Here is a 19,692-nt window from a genome sequence, read left to right on the forward strand (position 1 = left end):
CACGGAACCTCAGCATGACACCAAGTAACGATGGACCAAGGATGGGCCCAGGCAGGAGGATGTCATTTAAAGCGTGGCCTTGGAATGAATAAGAACATTTAAAAACAATTCTGTCCTTGTTGTTATGTGTCACCATATGGTGAGGGATGTACCACGACTCCAGGGATTGATCAGCTTCTTGTGATGATATCTCTGCCACATAGCCAGCTTCTTGCATTTTCCTCATTTCAGAGCAGTAAGACTCAGTTCGCCTAAGGTCTTTAGTAAGTTTACGCTCAGTGCTTCGAAGGTTTGCCATCACTGCTTCTTTTGGTGCTTTAAGAAGTTCAGCATTGGGCCGTCTGAGCAAGGGAGTAGCATAACGCATAACTCCACTGACTTCTACCTTTGTGGTATGTGTCTGGAGAAGAGTGAGGGCATACTGGTCTTGTTTGGAACGAGTGGCTGTCTTCTCATTTACATAAGGCAGAGTATCAATTTGCCAGAGGCGTTCCACATTCTTGAATAACTCTGTATTCAATGTGGTAGGTGTTAGGTGAAGGCACTATGGGGTGGAAAGGGTGGTTTGACTGAACCCAGTGGGACCTTGGAGGGTCCAACCAAGCCTGGTACAAACGGCAATCGGTCCATTTGGTGGTCCCATGCACACTGGCTGTACAGGAATAAGCAGGTGAGGCATGTCAGACCCGATGAGCAAAAGAGGTTTGGCTCGGTCAATCAAGGGTAATGGCAAGGACCTAAGATGCTCATACTTGTGCTGAAGAGCGGACACAGGGTAGGAATGCTCTGAAAGTCTCAGGTTATCTGCGGTGAAAGCATGAGGAATCAGGTATTTCCTGCATGGTCTGTGCAAGGGTGACACATGAAGAGAAACAGTTGCTCCATGCAGATTAACTACATCTTGATGGACCGTGTGTAGTGTGAGTGTTTCAGGTTCAGAAGGGAGATTCAACTGATCTACAGCCTGTGACAGAACAATGCTACGCTCCGAACCATCGTCCAGCACTGTATAAGCTTCTATGACTTTCTCTCGATTGTGCAGTAAGACCTTAACTATCTTGAGCATTACCTTCTGAGATCTGTTGGACCGGTCCAAGTAGAACCGAGGGCTAGGGACATTGACCAACAGCACACTCTTTTGGATCTGTAAGGCTGCATCATGCAAGATGGTCAGATGTAACTCTTTACAGTTTGTACAGGTTCTTTTCAGAGTACATCGGTCTGGAGTATGAGTTCGCCCACATTTCCAACAGTGCTTCTCGTTGGATATTCATTGCACTATTTGCTCTGTGGTCAGGATCTTAAATTTGGGACACGCATTAAGGAAGTGATCCTTGGTACTACAGTATGGGCAGAAGGGTTGAATCTTAGAGGGGGTCTTAGATTTCGTCCGGCCCTGCAAGACTGAACTGGCATCTGCTGTATACAAGATGGATGTGGATCTCTCCTTTGGACGATAATGTACTGACCTCTGCTGATCTTTCTTGGTGGATCGAGCCATATCAGTCTGATACATTGTAGCTGCTTTAGTGGAAATGCACTTCGCCTGTGACTTCATCTGCAACCATGCAGACAGATCAGGTAATGTATAAGTGCGGTCAGTGCCAGTTTGCAGAATACCTCTGCTGAAACAGTACTCAACGAACCCATCGCGATATGACGGTGGCATTTTGCTTAATAGCCGATCAACATGAGAGCCACAGCGCAGCTCGTATCCGTTTGGGCCCTCCAAAGTTCTGAGCATCCCTACTAGCGTTTGGATAGACAGGGAAAAGGAATCAAAAGCTTCTGCATCACCGAATTTGACTGCTGGTGCATTCAGAATGACACCTAGTTCGGACTGAACCAGTTGACGTGGTTGCCCGTACTTATCCTGCAGCGCTTGCAATGCGGTCGTGTATGGCCTAGGGTCATACATATACGCTTTGGCCAACTGGAGAGCACTAGGGAGTTTTAAGTGACTTAAGAGGACCTGATATTTGTAATGTTCACTCAAATGAGGCTGGTTATTCATTACATTGTCTAAGGCCATCTTAAGTAGGGCAAAGTCACTTTCCCGGCCAGTGTCGAAGTATGGGATGGCCGGCTTTGGGACCCCATAAGCGGAGGCAGCTAAAATTTCCAGACCAGGTGGTTGGGCTGGGGAGGGGAACAATACTGCCGGACTATGGGAGGCTTCAAGGGGGGCAATAGGATACGGTACTGCTGTCCCATAAGGGCTAGGATTCGTGGCCTGGTAGGTCTGAGCTCCTAATGTTCCAGGAACTGCCGATGGGACTGTAGGCGGGACACTGACTGAGGGTGCAAGACTATAGGTGACGCAGGTATCAGAATAATGGTGCGGCCTAGTTACAGCAGCCGGGTTAAAGGGCGAAGGAGCCGCATAGTCTTGCCTAGACATTAAAGTGGGCGGTGCAGTAACTAGCAAAGCCGATGACCTTGTGACTACATTGGGCTGGGTTACCTCGACAGGTAAGGTAGCGGAGCTAAACGGGGATTCAGCTACTGGAGCAGTAATGTGTACAACAGGTAATGTAGGGGATGGTCTTATTTGGGCCGATGACTTAAAATCAACGGTAGCAGCAACTCTGTGTTGTTGAGTGCTTACCTCAGACAGAGCATCAACAGCTAGGCTGGACTGTGAAGCAGGAACATTAACATCTCGAGATTCCTGTTTAAGAAGTACACAAACATATTTAGCAACCTCAAGCTCATTTTGAACCTTTTTGAGATGCCACCGACTCTCTACCTGCTTAGCTAGCAACTCTCTAGCTTTAGTGGCTTGTTCCTGTCTATACTGTGCTTCTCTAGCCTGAGCGTCAAGTCTCTCACACTCTTTATCGACAATGTGTCCTCTTCAATCTGCTGTTGAAGTTCTTCCAAGTCCAGGGTCTTTAGCCTTTCCTCCAACATGGCGGCTTGAAGATCACTGCAATGGGATCTGGATGAAGTACTGGAAACTGTGCCAGAAGATATGGATCTAGACGCATGCCTTGATGGTCTGGATGGTCTCTGCAAAACCGAATCCGCAGGAGGTGGCTCCGGATGTAGGTTAGGTGGGAGCTGGACTTCATAATCAGTGAGATGGGCAGGAAGGTCTCTCTCTTGGAGGACGAGGTCGAACTATGGGCTCAGTTGCACTGGGAGTCTCAGCGGGCTCTGTTGCACTAGGAGTCTCAGGATCCATCTTCAGGCACGTTCCGGCTCGAAGGACCATATACGAGCGTATGTGACGCTCAGTGGGTTCAGGTGTAGTGCACCCAAGATGGAGGTGTGTGTTTCCGGTAAGAGAAACAGGAGAGGGAATCCCAGTTTAACAGGTTTAATCAAAAGGATGTTTGTATATGTTACTTCACAAACGTGTGGTCTATAATAGACAGAAGAAATACAAAGAAAACAATTGTAAATATATATGTAAACACAATATTCAATTATTAAATAATATATATTAACATAAATGATTTAACTCTGTGCTGATTTTAAATAATTAATTAAACCATGAAAAGCAGATTACACGATCAGTGCATATGCTCAATTATTACAAGTGAGGAGCATGCAAAGTAATCAAATGCGACATTTTCAAACAATATTGAACAAACCGGGTGATACGTAACTAGTATGTGAACATAAACCATCGTATTTGAATAGAAATACACTTATTTCAAGCTCAAAGTCCGACAAAAACGAATAGTTTCACTTTCTGTTCCACTTTCGTTTGTGACGCAGTTTAAATTGCGTTACATTCACGAGCAAATATTGGCAATTCGGAGCAATCATAATAATTACAAAAGGCAGAATATATATGAAAAACTCACCTGTAATCATTTACGCACTGGGAAAAAACATATACAAAGGTGATTAAACAGTCCAGCCAGCCTGATATGTGACCTGCCGCTGTCGAGTCAAAATGTCCGCTCCTAACTGAACTGCGTACGTTACGTGCCGCACGGGGGTGTGGTTAGGGCTTTCTCACAATCTGTAATGGTTATGTTCTGTTTGTTTATGTTCTGTTTGTAGACTCTTTTGCTGTTTCCTTTTGTTCTTGTGCTTCCTTCCCCTTGTGTAGTTCCTGTTTCATTGCTAGTTTGTTTACCTGCACCTCCTTGTTATCCCCTGTGTATTTCCTGAGTGTTGCACTACCTGGACACAGCTGCCTGTGCATGTTTTATGTCAAACACAACACCTCAACAAAGGTTAAACTAGCAACCTCCTTCCCTGCCAGTTCCATCCCATTGTTTAGATGTTCTGGTCCTTTCTGAATTACTTCTCTCTCCACTGGTTCCATCGAGCCTCCAGTCTGTTTTGTCACCCAACACCAAGTCTATTTCATTGATGATTCTCCCACCTAGCTTTTCACTCCCACCTCCTCCACCCATGCCATCCAGTAATTCAGCTCTGTCTTCGCTGGCTACCTTCAGCATGTTCTTTGTTGGCAATGCCTGGCAGCTTGGATCTGCCTTGGGCTTCCTATTTCCTGTCTAGCTCCATCTCAAAAGTCAAAACCCGTCACTACACCTCAGCCAGTCTGCACTGCCTTGGCTCCTCTCTCCCTTAGCACCACCTGGGGCCATTGTTCTTTTGAATACACCAGGCTCCCTCATCTCTCCAACTCTAACCCTTCGGCTCTGTTGGGCTCCTCTTTCCATCCGGCTCTGCCTTGATGCCTCAGTTGTACGGGCCTTGCCTCAGTCCTCCTGCACTCTGGCTCCACCTTGGCCACTCATCACTATGACTCCACCAGATCCTTTGGTGTCACCTGGTTTCCATCTGGGTCTCACACTCAATAGCTGCTCTGTCAGTGTTCGTCACCAGTTAGGAATCTGGGTGTGCTATTTTGTGCCAACTTTAATTTGAAAGCCATATCTCCAGCATTTGTGAAACAGCATTTTTCCCTCTTAAATGGACTGTGACATATACTCTCAAATGCAGAAAAGTTTATTAAAGTATTCATGACCTCAGTGCTAGATTACTGTAATGCTTTGCATACATTTTAAAATCCTGCTGGTAACTTAAAAAGCTCTGAGCCAGGGGTTCTTAACTCTGGCCCTTGAGGTCCACTTTCCTGCAAAATTTACCAATCTGCAAGGTTTATCAAAAATGATGACAATATGCAAACCTTACGCCTGTTTAAAACACCTCTGTTTCAGTAAAATTTGACATAGAATATAGAATAGTACTATGTCCAAGAAGAAAATAAAGAAAGGTACAATATCCTTTGACAGAAAAATCAAACTTTTGAGATAATGGGTTTATTATTTTATTGGGAACACCCATAATCGCAGTTAAACAGGTACAGATAACTAGAGTGACACTTGAGATACACAAATTGTTGTTGCTTTTAAGCAAAACATTTACCAAAATATTGGTAAACATACAATGTTTCTTATATTTTGCTGAAAATTAATAATTAAATAAATTACAGAAGTGAATCAGAGCCATCATTACTGTGCACACATCAGCTCATCCTCCTGTACCACTGTAAACACCAACAGAATGAGAGAAGATAGTGTGTCAGATATCAGGAAACGCCATTACCCAGAATACATCTGTTTACACCCTTTAACCGTCACACCCATTTTTGAACATAGACATGAAAATGATTATAAGTGCTCACTGTTTTACCGCCTCTAGTGTTCATTTCTGTTGGAAACTGCAGCGATATGTACTTATTGGTACGTATTCCGCACCTCGCGAAAAGGCTTTCGTTGTAAGATCAAGTCAACTGTAAGGTGAATGTGTTCAAACAGATAATACAGATCCTAATGCTAATACAAAGCCTAAAGTACACTACTGTTCAAAAGTTTGGGGTCAAAAAAAAATTATTTATTTATTAAGGAAAATTATACTTGAAGGATACATTAAACTGACTAAATTTTAATAAAATTATAATACATTTTTCTTGATCATCAAATCAGCATTTTAAGTTGATTTCTGAAGGATCATGTGACACTGAAGACTGGGATATTGATGCTGAAAATTCAGCTTTGATCAGAGAAATAAATAACATTCTAAATATATTTAAGTGGAATTGTTTTAAAATATATTTAATTAAAAAAAAGATTTTAAAACAATATTACTGCTTTTACTGTGTTTTTGATCAAATAAATGTAGCCTTGTAAGCATAAGAGATTTCTTTCAAAAACATTAAACATTAAAAAAATCTTACTGACCTCAAAATAGTGAATTGTACGGTGTATGTCCAAGTAAGTCTTATTAAATGTAGTTTAAAGCATTTCTCAACAACAGGTGATCATTGGTTCTGTTCTAACAACAAGAAGTTATCTTGGGCTTGGAAATCTGAATTGGACGTTCTAGAGGATGAATAATTCTTAGGTTAGAGCAACTAAATACACAACTGTTTTGTGTTGGAAACTGGTCCTTAGCTGGAAACGCCTGTGCATACCTTGTTGTGTGGTCTGTGATGACAAGGATGTTACAGATGTTCTTGGTATCTGGCTTCAAGGATAGAAAATCTGTACACACAAGATCCATCGGTCCACTACTGGATGAATGCGACAAAGGTGCAGCTCTCCTGGGCATGTCTGGAAATACTTTTCCACATTAACCTTCATTCTGTGCCAGTAAAATGTCTCTTTCACAAACCCATAGGTCGTGTCAAACCCCAAGTGACCAGAGTCATAATGAAGTGATTTTAAAACTACTTCATGGAACTTCTTGGGCAGACACAACTGTTTAAGACGAGACCTGTCTGGGGCTTGAGTGCACCGCAACATCACTCCATTATCCAGTACTAATCTGTCTCATTCTCTGAAGATTAACGGAAGGTCCTAATGAACTTCTTTCTTGACTGTGGACAGATCTACCTCTTTCAAAGCTGTCCATATCTCTCCAAGACACAGATTATCTTGCTGAGCACAGGACAGATCCACAGAACTCAACTTTGGGATTTTGAAGATCTCCAACGTAGCTAAGTTACAGTACGCTTTGGGGACTGACTTAGGAAATCCTCCTAGTGATGTCATAACCCTGCTGGCATTTGCAAGGCAACCTGACTTGTCCTAGCCTGGTAGCTTACACAGAGATCTCACTCCAGAGGATGGGATATTTGTCCATTTCTGGTCCTTCACTTTCTCATGAGGATGACAAGACAAGGCGGCAGCATCAGTCTCCCAGGCCTGTACTTAAGACTGAAATCATAGGCCAAGAGGGCCGCCAGCCACCTATATCCTACAGCATCCAGCTTGGCTGTTGTTAGAACATAAGTTAGCGGGTTGTCTGTCTGTACCTCAAACTTCAACTCATTAAAAACAGCTTCACAAGTGTCAGTCCATCCACTCCCAAATGGATTATAGGGTTCGTCTTCTGTAGTATCCACAGAAACCTAAGAAAGAACGTAGTTCTGACACCTTCTGTGGTCGAGGCCAAGACTCCACAGCATTATTTTTTGAGGGGTCTGTTGAAACACCTTCTTGAGCACAATGCGTTCAACATAGCTGACGGAGGTCTGACAGAAGGTGCACGTGTCCAAAGATAACTGCAATCCTTCACTCTGCAACCGGTCCAATACCTTGAGTAGCCTCTCTTCGTGCTCTTCCAATGCCCTTTCGAAAACGATGACGTCCAGGTAGACTAACACCTTCAACAAATTCATGTCCGCAACCGTCTTTTCCATAACTCTTTGGAAAGTCAATGGAGCTCCACAAATCCCTTCTGGCACCCTCTGGAACTGGTAAAACTCCACCGGGCAGATGAATGCTGTCTTTTCTTAATCTGCTTTACTCGGGGACATCCTGTAATCGACACACATCCTGATTTACCCATTCTTCTTCCGTACTACGACAATCGGAGAAGCATAGGGACTTCTGGGCTCAGTGATAATCCTTGCCCATTTTAACTTCTCAAGATGGTGCCTGACATCTTCCAGGTCAGCTGTCGTGACCTCTCACAAAAAGGCTTAATCCTCTGTCAGTCGAATGTGATGCTGGGTACTCCTTGAACATTCCACATCGAATTCATCAGAAGAAAAGACATCCTTTCTCTCCAACATCTTTTTAACCAGCCATTGTTTCCATTCTTCTGACACAAAGTTAAATGAATTCTTGTTCAGTTTAGTCTGACTACTACTCTCTCTGGGTTTAAAGACACAACCTCAACTGGGAACACATGAGCAATGGGTATTCCTTATTTAATCGTCACTGGGAACAAGGAGACATTACTGATTGTAACTCCAATCCTTTTTGGCTGGACAGCAGTAGTAGACTGCACTTCTGCTGCTACGATCAGTTCCTCAGGAAACCACAATTCCTTTTGCTTATCCACTAACAGGGTCTTATCAGAAAGAGCAGCAGGGTATTTCAGGATTCTATAAACCCTAACACTCTCCTGGAGGCAATTTCAACAGCTTAGGATGAAGATACCAGACCGTTCCTCTTCTGTCGTCATCGTCACACTTTTCAACAGCAATGATCCATTCATAAGCATTTCTAATCTCAGGATTGACAGTCAGTCTATAAGGAAAACCATCTATTACCTTCTCTTTGCACACTTCTACCAGCTTCACCACAGATGTATTTGTTGCCACCAGAACGTGTCCTTCCTGGAGCTTCAGGCTAGGGCTGCACGATATATCGTATGCGATATCCTTGCGCATTTTGTCATTAAAGCCGGTTCTGTAATCAGCAGTAAATCTCCATCACGTGCGTGCTTTCAGATAGAGCAGCGTCAATATACAGAGCCGTAGTTCACCGACAAACTGTGCAAAACCACACAGACGATATCATCGATATTATACATCAATATTATCAAATCACGCTGCGATAATAAAGTTGCTTGCGTAGCTTCTCAGTGAACTACGGCATAAATGCTGCTAAATCTGAAAAATACCCAATTTATTAACATGTTTTTACTTAAAATTCACTTCATAACTTCAGTCGAGTGATTGAAATAAATCCTTCTGTGAGATGATGTGGCTTCTTACACAGAATAAGGCACACAAAATATTTTATAGCATTCTAAGCAGTAATGAAAACGATGTTGAATAGCACTGCATTATTATATACTGTATTATAATGAAAATTATAATAAGAAGTCAGATAAACCATATATTGTCGTAGTTGTGTGTTTATTAGTCACACTAAATCAATAAAAGCAGTTAAATCTTATGTTTATTCAGCTGCACCGATCGTTATTTCCTGGATTCTTCTTCGGGGCATATTTGGAGTTTCCGCACGAGAGTGCCCTCTGGCCTTCAGATGGTGATTTACTACTGATCACAGAACTAGGTCCCACTGACAAGATGCGGAAGAATATTGCAGCTTTCCTTTGATATTTTTGCACTTTGTCGTGATTTATTGTGCAGCCCTACTTCAGGCCGTTCCTCTACTGAGCTCTGGAGAAGTTTCCAGATGACTGTCTCATTCTGATAAGTCGCTGGTTTACTCTCCTGAGATTTTCTTTCTTTGTAAAGTCACACTTCAGGATGCCTATCTTCTCCGCATCTGTAACAAAAGACATTGGCTTTGTTCACTGGTCTGGTTGGTTTTTTATTATCTTGCAGTTGCAGCCAGACTGTGCATGGCAGGATGATCATGGGTTACAGGTTCTTTTGCTGCAGCTGACAAGCGTGACACCTCATTTTTCAGCCCCCTAACCTCCCTTTTCAGCTTTTCTACTTCTATTACTGCAAAATTTGTGTTAGCAGATGACTCCTTCTTGCCAGAAACAGTACACAGACATGGCTACATTAGACTGTAATAAACTACTGTTCACCATATTTTCTTCTTCTCTTACCTCCTTCATTAGCTCATTGAAAGATGGAGGACCACACAGCTTATGGGTCATCCTCAAATGCATAGGTCACAGGTCACTGAAAGAGCACCTCTGACTATTTGCTTTATTCAAATGATTCAGGGCAGAATACTCAGTGCCTTTTTTCCTCAACATACTGTACAGCATCCTGTCCAACCTCAGAATGTAGGCTGAGAGCTTCACTCCTTCATTCTGGTAGGTGCTCCGAAACTTCAACATCACATCTGCAGCATTCTCAGTAGTGCCAAATGCTGACTTTAGCACACTAAGATAGTCACTGAAAGTAGCAAATGGGTTACCAGTCTTATCAAACCTTACAATATCTGCTGCAGGACCTCTGAGACACTCTACTAGTCTTGCTTGAACATTATCAGAACAGAATGGTCTGCTCCACCCAGACCTCATACTCATCTTCCCCAGAAGGAGGACACAGCTTTCTATTTGCAACCCTCCCCTCAGATGAAGCCACATGACATGTTTGGACAAGGAAGTTTATTGCAGCGACAAGCTTAGTGCCGAGGTCAGGTGCAGGGGAAGACAGTTCTCAAAGAATTACAGTAAATCCCTTCCAATTTTCTTTTCACAGAACTTCACAGCTGAAAACACAATCTGAATAGTGTAGAGTGGGGTAAAATGAAAATAGAAGTTTTCACCATGAAGCTTAGACTTGTGATGCGCCAGAGAGAAAAAGAATTTCACAGTAAATGATTTAACCTTCAGCAGTAAGTAAAAAAGTCTCTTAAAGCTTGTTGTTTTGTAGAACATCACAGTTATATATGATTTGAGAGGAGTAGGGCCTGTAGATAGGGAGTATGTGTTATTTAATAAAAATATAATTAAAAATTATATTTTCAGAATGACATATTTTTTTTTTCTCAAACATAGTCAGTGGGGTAAAATGCCCCCAGGGGGCAATGAGCAATTACAGTAGTTATTCTGTTCTGAACGTCAAATCCTTTGTTTTTTCATTAAATTAATTCTAACTAGTTGGTTGAATAAAAATATTTGGACTTTATATTTAAAAATTACCTCAAGTTAGCATCAGGTAGCTAGTTAGCTAGCCAGTTAGCATCAGCTAACAAAATGTATAATTTTGTAATTATACAAATACTTTTACCCAGCCGGGATTTAAATCTCTCCTTGGCGTGCAATGTTGGAGCTCAAGTGAATCTGCAACAATTATAAGAACTCACGAAATCCAGTAAAATAGAGAAGTTCAAGTACACAGTACCAATTCAGGAACCACGATGACAGGATTATAAAATCTGATCGTCACTGTCGTCCTCTTGTTAAACAGCACTCACAAAGATAAATGGAATAACTCGGCCTCGCGAATCGTGATGCAAACAGGCCCGATCAGCAGCCTCTGTCTCTCCCAGTCGATCGCCCCGTCTTCATGCGTTCCGTCTGCGTCGCTCACTTGCCTTCACTGAACTTTTAAACTCTACCAAATGTTCATCGATCCGTAGATGCGGGAATAAACAAGCTATCAGTCCTTAAATTTAAACAATAAAACACAAGCATTTTAAACTCTTATATAGGGGGAAAAAACAAAACAACGACAAAAAAAAAAAATAAAAACAGGTATCAGTTTTCTTCCCCGATTGCATCACCCCATTCTCTCTTCATAGCCCCGCCCCTTCACCTGTAGGGGTCATCTTAAAGACACCTCATTGGTTAATCAGTAACTTTTTTCATAATTTTTCACATTTTAAAGTTCACATCAATTTTAAACCCTTTTCCCTCTTAATATATAACAAATATGGATTTTAGATCGAACAATAAACTACAACAAACAAAAAACTAAACACTTATTTTAGTAAGGCTCTCCATTTATAAGTGAACAAATTTTCTGATGTCAATATAACAAATTAATTTTTAATCTTTCAGTAATATTTAATCTTTCACAGATGTGAATCATGGGGAAAGTGATTTCATAACTCTCCAGTGAAAGATATACTGATTCTGTATTAAACCTTACTGACCATATCTAATGCTTCACTGTTTTTAATTGAGGGACTGAGTAATAGTTTAGAGCATATCTGACATCCCATAATATCAGCAACAGTTGAATAGCACACTATTAGTAGTCTATGACTAATCTTCTCACCAGTGTTGTTAGTATGTGGTTTCATTTGTGGTATATTTGCTAAGAAACCAGTGAAGGCTTGTTCAAAAATCTATTTAAAACCTTTGTTCACATGCTCTATATTTAAACTGTCAATGCCAGTTTCATCTATTAATTCAACTGTCCTGCTGGTTTATCAGAAACAGACCAATTGCAACAGCATAGGATGAAAACCTTAAAACAACTTCCATTCAAATAAAATATGATATAGAATAAAATCCATGTTCACTGCAGCATTATATCCAATGAGATACATCAAAAAATGGCAAAATATCCTTTGACATTTATTATATTTCACTGCAAAAAGATAGTGGGTTTATTCTTTTATTGGAAACACTCAATTACAAGGGATTTCATTAGGAATAAACTACAGTGACACTTGAAATACATGCAACGATATAAAACTAAAAATTCTCTTTTTAGCTCACATGGTGTTGTTGCTTTGAAGCAAAATGGGAAACTATCAGATGTTTCTTGTATTTTGTTTAAAGAATTAATCACAGAAGCAAACCAGAGCCTTCATTACTGTGCACACATCCTCCCTCACCACTGTAAACATCTACAACAAAAAGAGAAATGAAACTGTGTCAGATACCAGGAACTCCATTACCCAGAATGCATCTGTTAAACTACACCACATGCACTGAACAGGTGGAGAAGGGTCTGGCTGCAGACATGCACCTGCACTCTCAGACGCCTGCACTCTCAGACAACTGCACTTCCGGAAGTGACGTCACTTGCAGTCGATTTTATTTTTACTTTATTTTAGTTATTTATTTTTTTAATTGAATCTCTCAACATTTTACAACAGTAGCCAGGTGGTGAAGACAAGAAAAAATAAACTAAATTACAATGCCACTCGCAATCGCCACTTGCACTCTCTGCTACCTGCGACGTCACTTGCAATCCACACGAATGGTGTGTGTTGCCAATAGAGAAAGACGCTGTGGTCGTTAAACGATTAAAACTAATTTAATAGCACAACGTACAGGGTCATCTGTAGGAGATAAAACAAGACCTGCAAATCCGTGGCCACAGAACAGCAGAATATGAACGCAATGCGCAAAGTCTCTCTTAAGCTTTTTCCTCCCGTAGAAAACCATTAACACTTGATATGGCTTAATGTATTAAGATACATTAAGTGCTATTAAACGATCAAATTTATAATATAGTTTATTAATTTAATGTACTTGAAGGCAAGCATATGGCTATGAACACAATGTGCAAACGTTCACTTTTATACTTGCCCAGCAAACATTTAATGTGGCAAAACGGACTAAGATGATAAAGACCAAATTCAATATAAACCGTACTGTTGTCAAACGATATACCAGCAGATATGAACGCGCCATAAGCAAGGCATTAAGTGATATTAAAAGGACCAACTCTGTATAGGCAAGCAGACGTGCCCAGAATGTAATGCGTTAAATAGATGTTTTCCTCCCATAGAAAATCAATATAAACAAAAGACAATGATATAAAACAGCTGTAGAGATTATTCTTTATGGGAAAAGGCGAATGTAAGTGGCGTTGCGTTTATTCTGGGCTCACCTGCTTGTGTGTAGTTGTTTTAATAATGAATAGGAGCATATTGAGTTTAGTCTTTATCATCTTAATCCGTTATGCCACATTATGCCACGTTTTGCGAAGGAAAACACTATATAGCCTACATACATTATATTAATAAACTGTATATCGAATTTGATATTTTAATTGCATCTTAATACATTAAGCCATATTAAGTGTTAATGGTTGTCTACGGGAGGAAAACGCTTAACGAGAGACTTCATATTCTCTCGTTCATATTCTGCTTCACATTCATATTCGTTCATATTCTGCTGTTCTGTGGCCACGGATTTGCCGATCTTGTTTTTATCTCCTACAAATGACTTGCAGGACCCTGTATGTTATGCTAAATTAGTTTTAATCGTTTAACCACCACAGCATCTTGTCTCCATTGGCAACACGCACAATTTGTGTGGATTGCAAGTGATGTGGCAGGTAGCTGAGAGTGCAGGTGGCGATTGCGAGTGACATTGTAATTTAGTTTCTTTTTTCTTGTCTTCACCATCTGGCTACTGTTGTAAAATGTTGAGAGATTTGATCAAAAAATAATAAATATATAAAATAAAGCAAAAAATAAAATAGACTGCAAATGACGTCACTTGCGGAAGTGCAGGCGTCTGAGAGTGCAGGTGCATGTCTGCAGCCAGACCCTATTGAACAGGTGTGGCAATGAAACAGCACTGGCGTTCACACAGACATATCACATACTGACATAAATCATAGATAAAACATGCTTGTATAGTATTCAGCATCAGGAATCACACAAGTACAGTATTTAGATATCCGTATGAAGATGCTTAGTGAGAAAATCAGGTAAACTCTCGCTCTTCTCACCATTGTCATTCTTCAGAATTGTGTCCTGCTGCTCCTCAACAGGAGAACTGCAAAAGTCAAAGACTGATTTAAGATCATCACATCAGTCTTTACAAGTATTTCTCTCATTTTCAAGATTACAAGCACAGCAACAGTCAAATTACTAGCCACAGTAACTATAGGGCGTGAATGATACCTGCAATCATGTGACTTCTAGAGGGAAGAAGTGCTGGTGTTTTGTGATGTGATGGTTTTCCTATAGCCAACTTAAAATGGCTCCTTTGACTTCAGTAAAAAATGGCCCAGAAAAGTGTCTTTTTATGTTAGCTTTATGCTTTTTTCCATCTCATCAGTTTCCTGGTGGACAAACTAATGAAGCTCAAAGTATACTTCATTTTTATGGGTACACTAGGGTATTTATACAGCACATGTGACATAAATTTTGTCTTCTGTATAGTATGTGAAATCTATGTGTACAGCTTAGTTTTTCTAACTGTGTATACTTTAGTTTGTCCACAACACTGGGTGTTGTTTCAAAGTAAAAATAAGTGATGAAACGACAGCCAAAGACAACATACACTGACCAAAATTATAAATGCAACACTTTTGTTTTTGCCCCCATTTTTCATGAGCTTAACTCAAAGCTCTAAAACTTAAAAAAAAGAGTGCACAAAAGGCCAGTTTCTCTCAAATATTGTTCACAAATCTGTTCACAGGTGTGCCTTAGGCTGGCCACAATAAAAGGCCACTCTAAAATGTGCATGGGGTGGGGTGGGGAGGGGAGGTGTTGGTCCACTCCTCTTCAATAGCTGTGCGAAGTTGCTGGATATTGGCAGGAACTGGAACACGCTGTCGTATACGCCGATCCAGAGCATCCCAAAATAGCTCAATGGGTGTCCGGTGAGTATGCTGGCCATGCAAGAACTTTCAGGGATGTTTTCAGGATGTGTGTACAGATCCTTGCAACATGGGGCCATGCGTTATCATACTGCAACATGAGATGATGGTCGTGGATGAATGGCACAACAATGGGCCTCAGGATCTCATCACGGTATCTCTGTGCATTCAAAATGCCATCAATAAAATGCACCTGTGTTCGTTGTCCATAACATACGCCTGCCCATACCATAACCCCACTGCCACCACGGGCCACTCGAACCACAACGTTGACATCAGCAAACCACTCACCCACATGACGCCATGCACGCTGTCTGCCAGCTGCCCTGTACAGTGAAAACCGGGATTCATCCATGAAGAGAACACCTCTTGTGCCAGACACCATCGAATGTGAGCATTTGCCCACTCAAGTCGGTTAAGACGACGAACTGCAGTCAGGTCGAGACAAAGATGAGGACGACAATCATGCAGATGAGCTTCACTGAAACTGGTCTCAGACGATCTTGGAGGTGAAGATGCTGGATGTGGAGGTCCTGGGCTGGTGTGGTTACACATTGTGCTGTGTGATAAAACTGCACATTTTAGAGTGGCCTTTTATTGTGGCCAGCCTAAGGCACACCTGTGCAATAATCATGCTGTCTAATCAGCATCTTGATATGCCACACCTGTGAGGTGGATGGATTATCTCAGCAAAGGAGAAGTGCTCACTAACACAGATTTAGACAGATTTGTGAACAATATTTGAGAGAAATAGGCAATTTATTTGTACATAGAAAAAGTCTTAGACCTTTGGCTTCAGCTCATGAAAAATGGGGGCAAAAACAAAAGTGTTGCATTTATAATTTTGGTCAGTGTATAAAGACATTTTAATGCTTATAATTTCTGGAGAGAAATAGCGCAGATACTGGATAAAGATGAATCTTCGTAGTGTGCATGTATCGAGCATCAAATGGAGTATACATTGAAAAGTTATGCCTTCAGCTGTTTGCTTATGTTAAGTGTTTACATCAAAACTGAAGTATATTTAGGGCTTTAATGTAAAAAACTCAAGTTACACTCACGAGCAGTGAATGTAAGAACATGAGGTTAGAAATCTATCTGCACATGTACAGTATGCACATACTATGCAAACTTGAGTTTCTTCATCAGAACAGATTTGGAGAAATGTAGCATCACATCACTTGCTCACCAATGGATCCTCTGTAGTGTAGTCCAAACCGGTAATAAAAACAAATCCAAACAAAACCATCAAGACATTTTTAAACTGTTGCTTCCAGTTAAAATACAAGTCCTCTATCCATATAGTGCTTTCTGCAGTTAAAAGTTGTCTGGCCTGAACCAGGAGAGAAATATGCACAGATCAAACAAGAGAAAACAGTCCAAAACGGTTATAAACAAATATGTGAGTATTTTTCTTTTTTATTTATTTACTTATTTTTTTGTGATTTTGATGTGAGAGGACAACAGGAGATGGAGGAAGTGTTATTATGATTATGGACTTGTAATTTAGCTAGAAGCAACATTTTGAAATACAGAATGTCTTGATGATGGATTTGTTTATTACAAATATGCAGCATTTCACTTCATAAGACGTCAGTTGATGGACTGGAGAGTTGTGTTATTACTTGTGGATTACTGTGATGTTTTTATCAGCTGTTTGGACTGTCATTCTGACGGCACCCATTCACTGCAGAGGATCCATTGGTGAGCAAATGATGAAATGCTACATTACACCAAATCTGATGAAGAAACAAACTCGTCTACATCTTGGATGGCCTGAGGGCAAGTAAATATTCAACAGCTTTTCATTTTTAGGTGGGCTATTCCTGTAAGCATAACTACCACAAGGATGTGGGTTTTACATGATCGACAAACTGTCTTCCTCTTTTAACTACTTCAAAGTTAATGTTTGAGGTTTGTATGTAAGTTATTTACACATTAAATTATTAATATAAAAACCTGTTACTTTGTAGTTTTAAGATATTTTGTAAAACTTTGCTATAGTTGGTTTTTGAGGGCTAAAACGTTATTGGCAAGTTAAAAAGATGGTATAAACCTGTATTTTATTTTATTTTTTTCTAAATAATTATTACAGTTCCTAAGGTTTGGGTGTTGCATGTATGTTAAACAAAAACAAGTCTTTTGGTGTTTGGAAACCAAACATGAAGAGTTAACTTAAGGCGTTGTCCAGCAGTGTGTCTGTCGGAAATCATAGTGATGTGCTGTTTTCTGTTTAGCGTTTTCTGCAAGGGCACAGTTTCATTTTTAGCCCACACAGCCACTAACAGATGCTGTGGCCTCTTTGAGTGGGAGTGGCCACGTTCTCACAGTTTGCAATATCCTCCATGTAAGGGAGCCTCACAGGGGGAAACAGCTGCCATCACATGTCAGAGACTCCCTGATAGGCATGTCAGATGCACAAAGTATACAAACAGATGTCTGCAATGACATTTCGTCAGGTTGTTTTATGTGGGATCCCACTTCTGTTTGTTGTATTTTGTCAGTTGTCAGAATATTACAAGTGACATTAAATATATATGGTTTTGGTATAGTTGCACGCTGCAAGTGAACCAAGCCTACATCTATATAAGGGAAAAAAATGTCACTGAGGTTAAATGTTTCTGTCTTTTGTTTGGTGTTTAAAACCATAACCATTTACTGTCATTTAAACCCGATGATGCTTATGCCTTTCATAGATATGAGTGGTGAAACTGTGAAACCTTCCTGGAAGCTTAGTGTGCATTCAACAGGATTTACAGACCTTTTAAAAACCAAAAGTCTACATAACAAACATGCTTTTGATGCACATCGAGAATTGTGGGATCAGCCGTTCAGAGTTACCTCAGTATGTATGTATATATATATATATATATATATATATATATATATATTAGGCTTTTATATACTTAAATGGAAAATGTTTTAAATTTACTGACCTGTGCACATCATTTTATTTTCCTTTTTCATCTGGGATGATCACCTCTGGTGAAAGAGAAAAGAAGATGGTCATCAGCATATGTCTCCCATCACTCAAATTTATCATAGTCAGCACAAAAAAATGCTCCCTTGCCATTCCTCTCCTGGATAAACGCGTTAAAGGATCAATGACGCTATAATCAGCTGAAAATGTGCCTTGTAGTATTAGCATGTCAAGCAAAGTGCAAACGATCCTGTACTTACGTTTGACCTCTAGCTTACAGGCAACTGTAGCCTCACCAAGGGCATTCTTGGCCCTGCAAGTGTAGACACCACCGTCAAAGCTGGATGGTTTGCGGATTTCGAGTGAGCACACTCCCTGGTTGTTGATCTGCCTGTATTTGGGATCATCTCCTATGAGCATCTGATTCTTCAGCCACTCAATCTTAGGCTGCAAACAAAATACATGTCATTTCAACTGACAACCAACAATAACAAATCATTCACAACTGGACTGTTTCACACACACATTTAGCACATTATGGTTTAAGCACTCCCTCAATTAAATAAAATCAATTTTAATAAGGTGTAATTAATACATGGACAACAAAATGAGAGGCATTTATTAATCCACAGTAATGCTGTCAACTGCCGTAACTGAAGCTACTCCCAACTGCAGTGCTAATTCTCCGGTAGCCTCATTAATTTTATCCCTCACACACACTTAGTGGTGTCATGGTTCTTATATAAAATGTCACACGTCTCATTCGCTGAATTTCTGCCTACTCGAGGTTCATCAGTTGGAACAGCATGTTACTGCACCTCAAGGGTCAAGTTTACAGAAGCATTTTAGCATTTTGTTAGCACTTTAACCTTATGATGCTAACTGATGTCCCATGGGTAACTTTCCAGAAAAGAAAAACATGCTGATCTAAAGCCTTCAGTTCCACACACAGATGCTAAATTGCTTCAGTCATCAAGATGCTAGCACAAAATGGATAATGCAAAGGTGCTTTTTAGGAAAAGTAAAGATGAGGTCTTAAAATACTCCCCTGTTAATTAAACATGCTGTGTGATGCGTAGTACAAACAGTAACTTAAGTGACATTTAAAAAACCCCTTTGAGAAGTTTTAGGTTTTGACCACTTCTTTAGCTGGTCAGCTAACAACATATGCTGGTTAGGTAATTTTTGAAGCATGGATTCTGGTTTGAGTTGGTTTAAGATGGTCCTTGACTGGTTTATGCTGGTCCTTAGCTGGTTTATGCTGGTCCCCCCTGCTTAAGACCAGCTTAGGACCAGCACATCAGCAGCTAAGGACCAGCATAAACCAGCTAAGGACCAGCTTAAGCCAGCTTTAAGATCTAAGTTTACTTAGCTGGAAACACTTCAGAAATTTCGAAGTCATCATTTTTGGGAGACGTGTGTGTGGCGTTCTAAAACGCCTGGAAACAAAAATGTTGTGGCGCCAAACCCCCTCACGAAAGAAGAAAGCTGTCGTGTTTACAACTGTGACAACGAGCGCTTATCAGGATCAATTAAACGTGGGATTTTGAGAATGTGAAAAATTTTAAATATGTCATAGAGCTTTACACACGGTCTGTTA

At 40.5% G+C, this 19,692-nt stretch overlaps 1 protein-coding gene across 1 annotated transcript in view; it reads right to left on the bottom strand.

Moving 5' to 3' along the window:
* Window positions 1-12,206: 12,206 nt before the first annotated feature.
* The window catches only part of mybpha (myosin binding protein Ha), a 28,094-nt gene continuing 20,608 nt past the window's right edge, over window positions 12,207-19,692 (bottom strand). The window contains 4 exon segments of the mRNA XM_051097032.1: window positions 12,207-12,455; window positions 14,297-14,343; window positions 18,109-18,154; window positions 18,353-18,539. Of these exon segments, the coding sequence (XP_050952989.1) occupies window positions 18,123-18,154; window positions 18,353-18,539 (219 nt within the window). The 3' untranslated portion in view covers window positions 12,207-12,455; window positions 14,297-14,343; window positions 18,109-18,122.

The sequence above is a fragment of the Labeo rohita genome, chromosome 23, assembly GCF_022985175.1.
Source record: "Labeo rohita strain BAU-BD-2019 chromosome 23, IGBB_LRoh.1.0, whole genome shotgun sequence".
NCBI classification, from domain to species: Eukaryota; Metazoa; Chordata; class Actinopteri; order Cypriniformes; family Cyprinidae; genus Labeo; species Labeo rohita.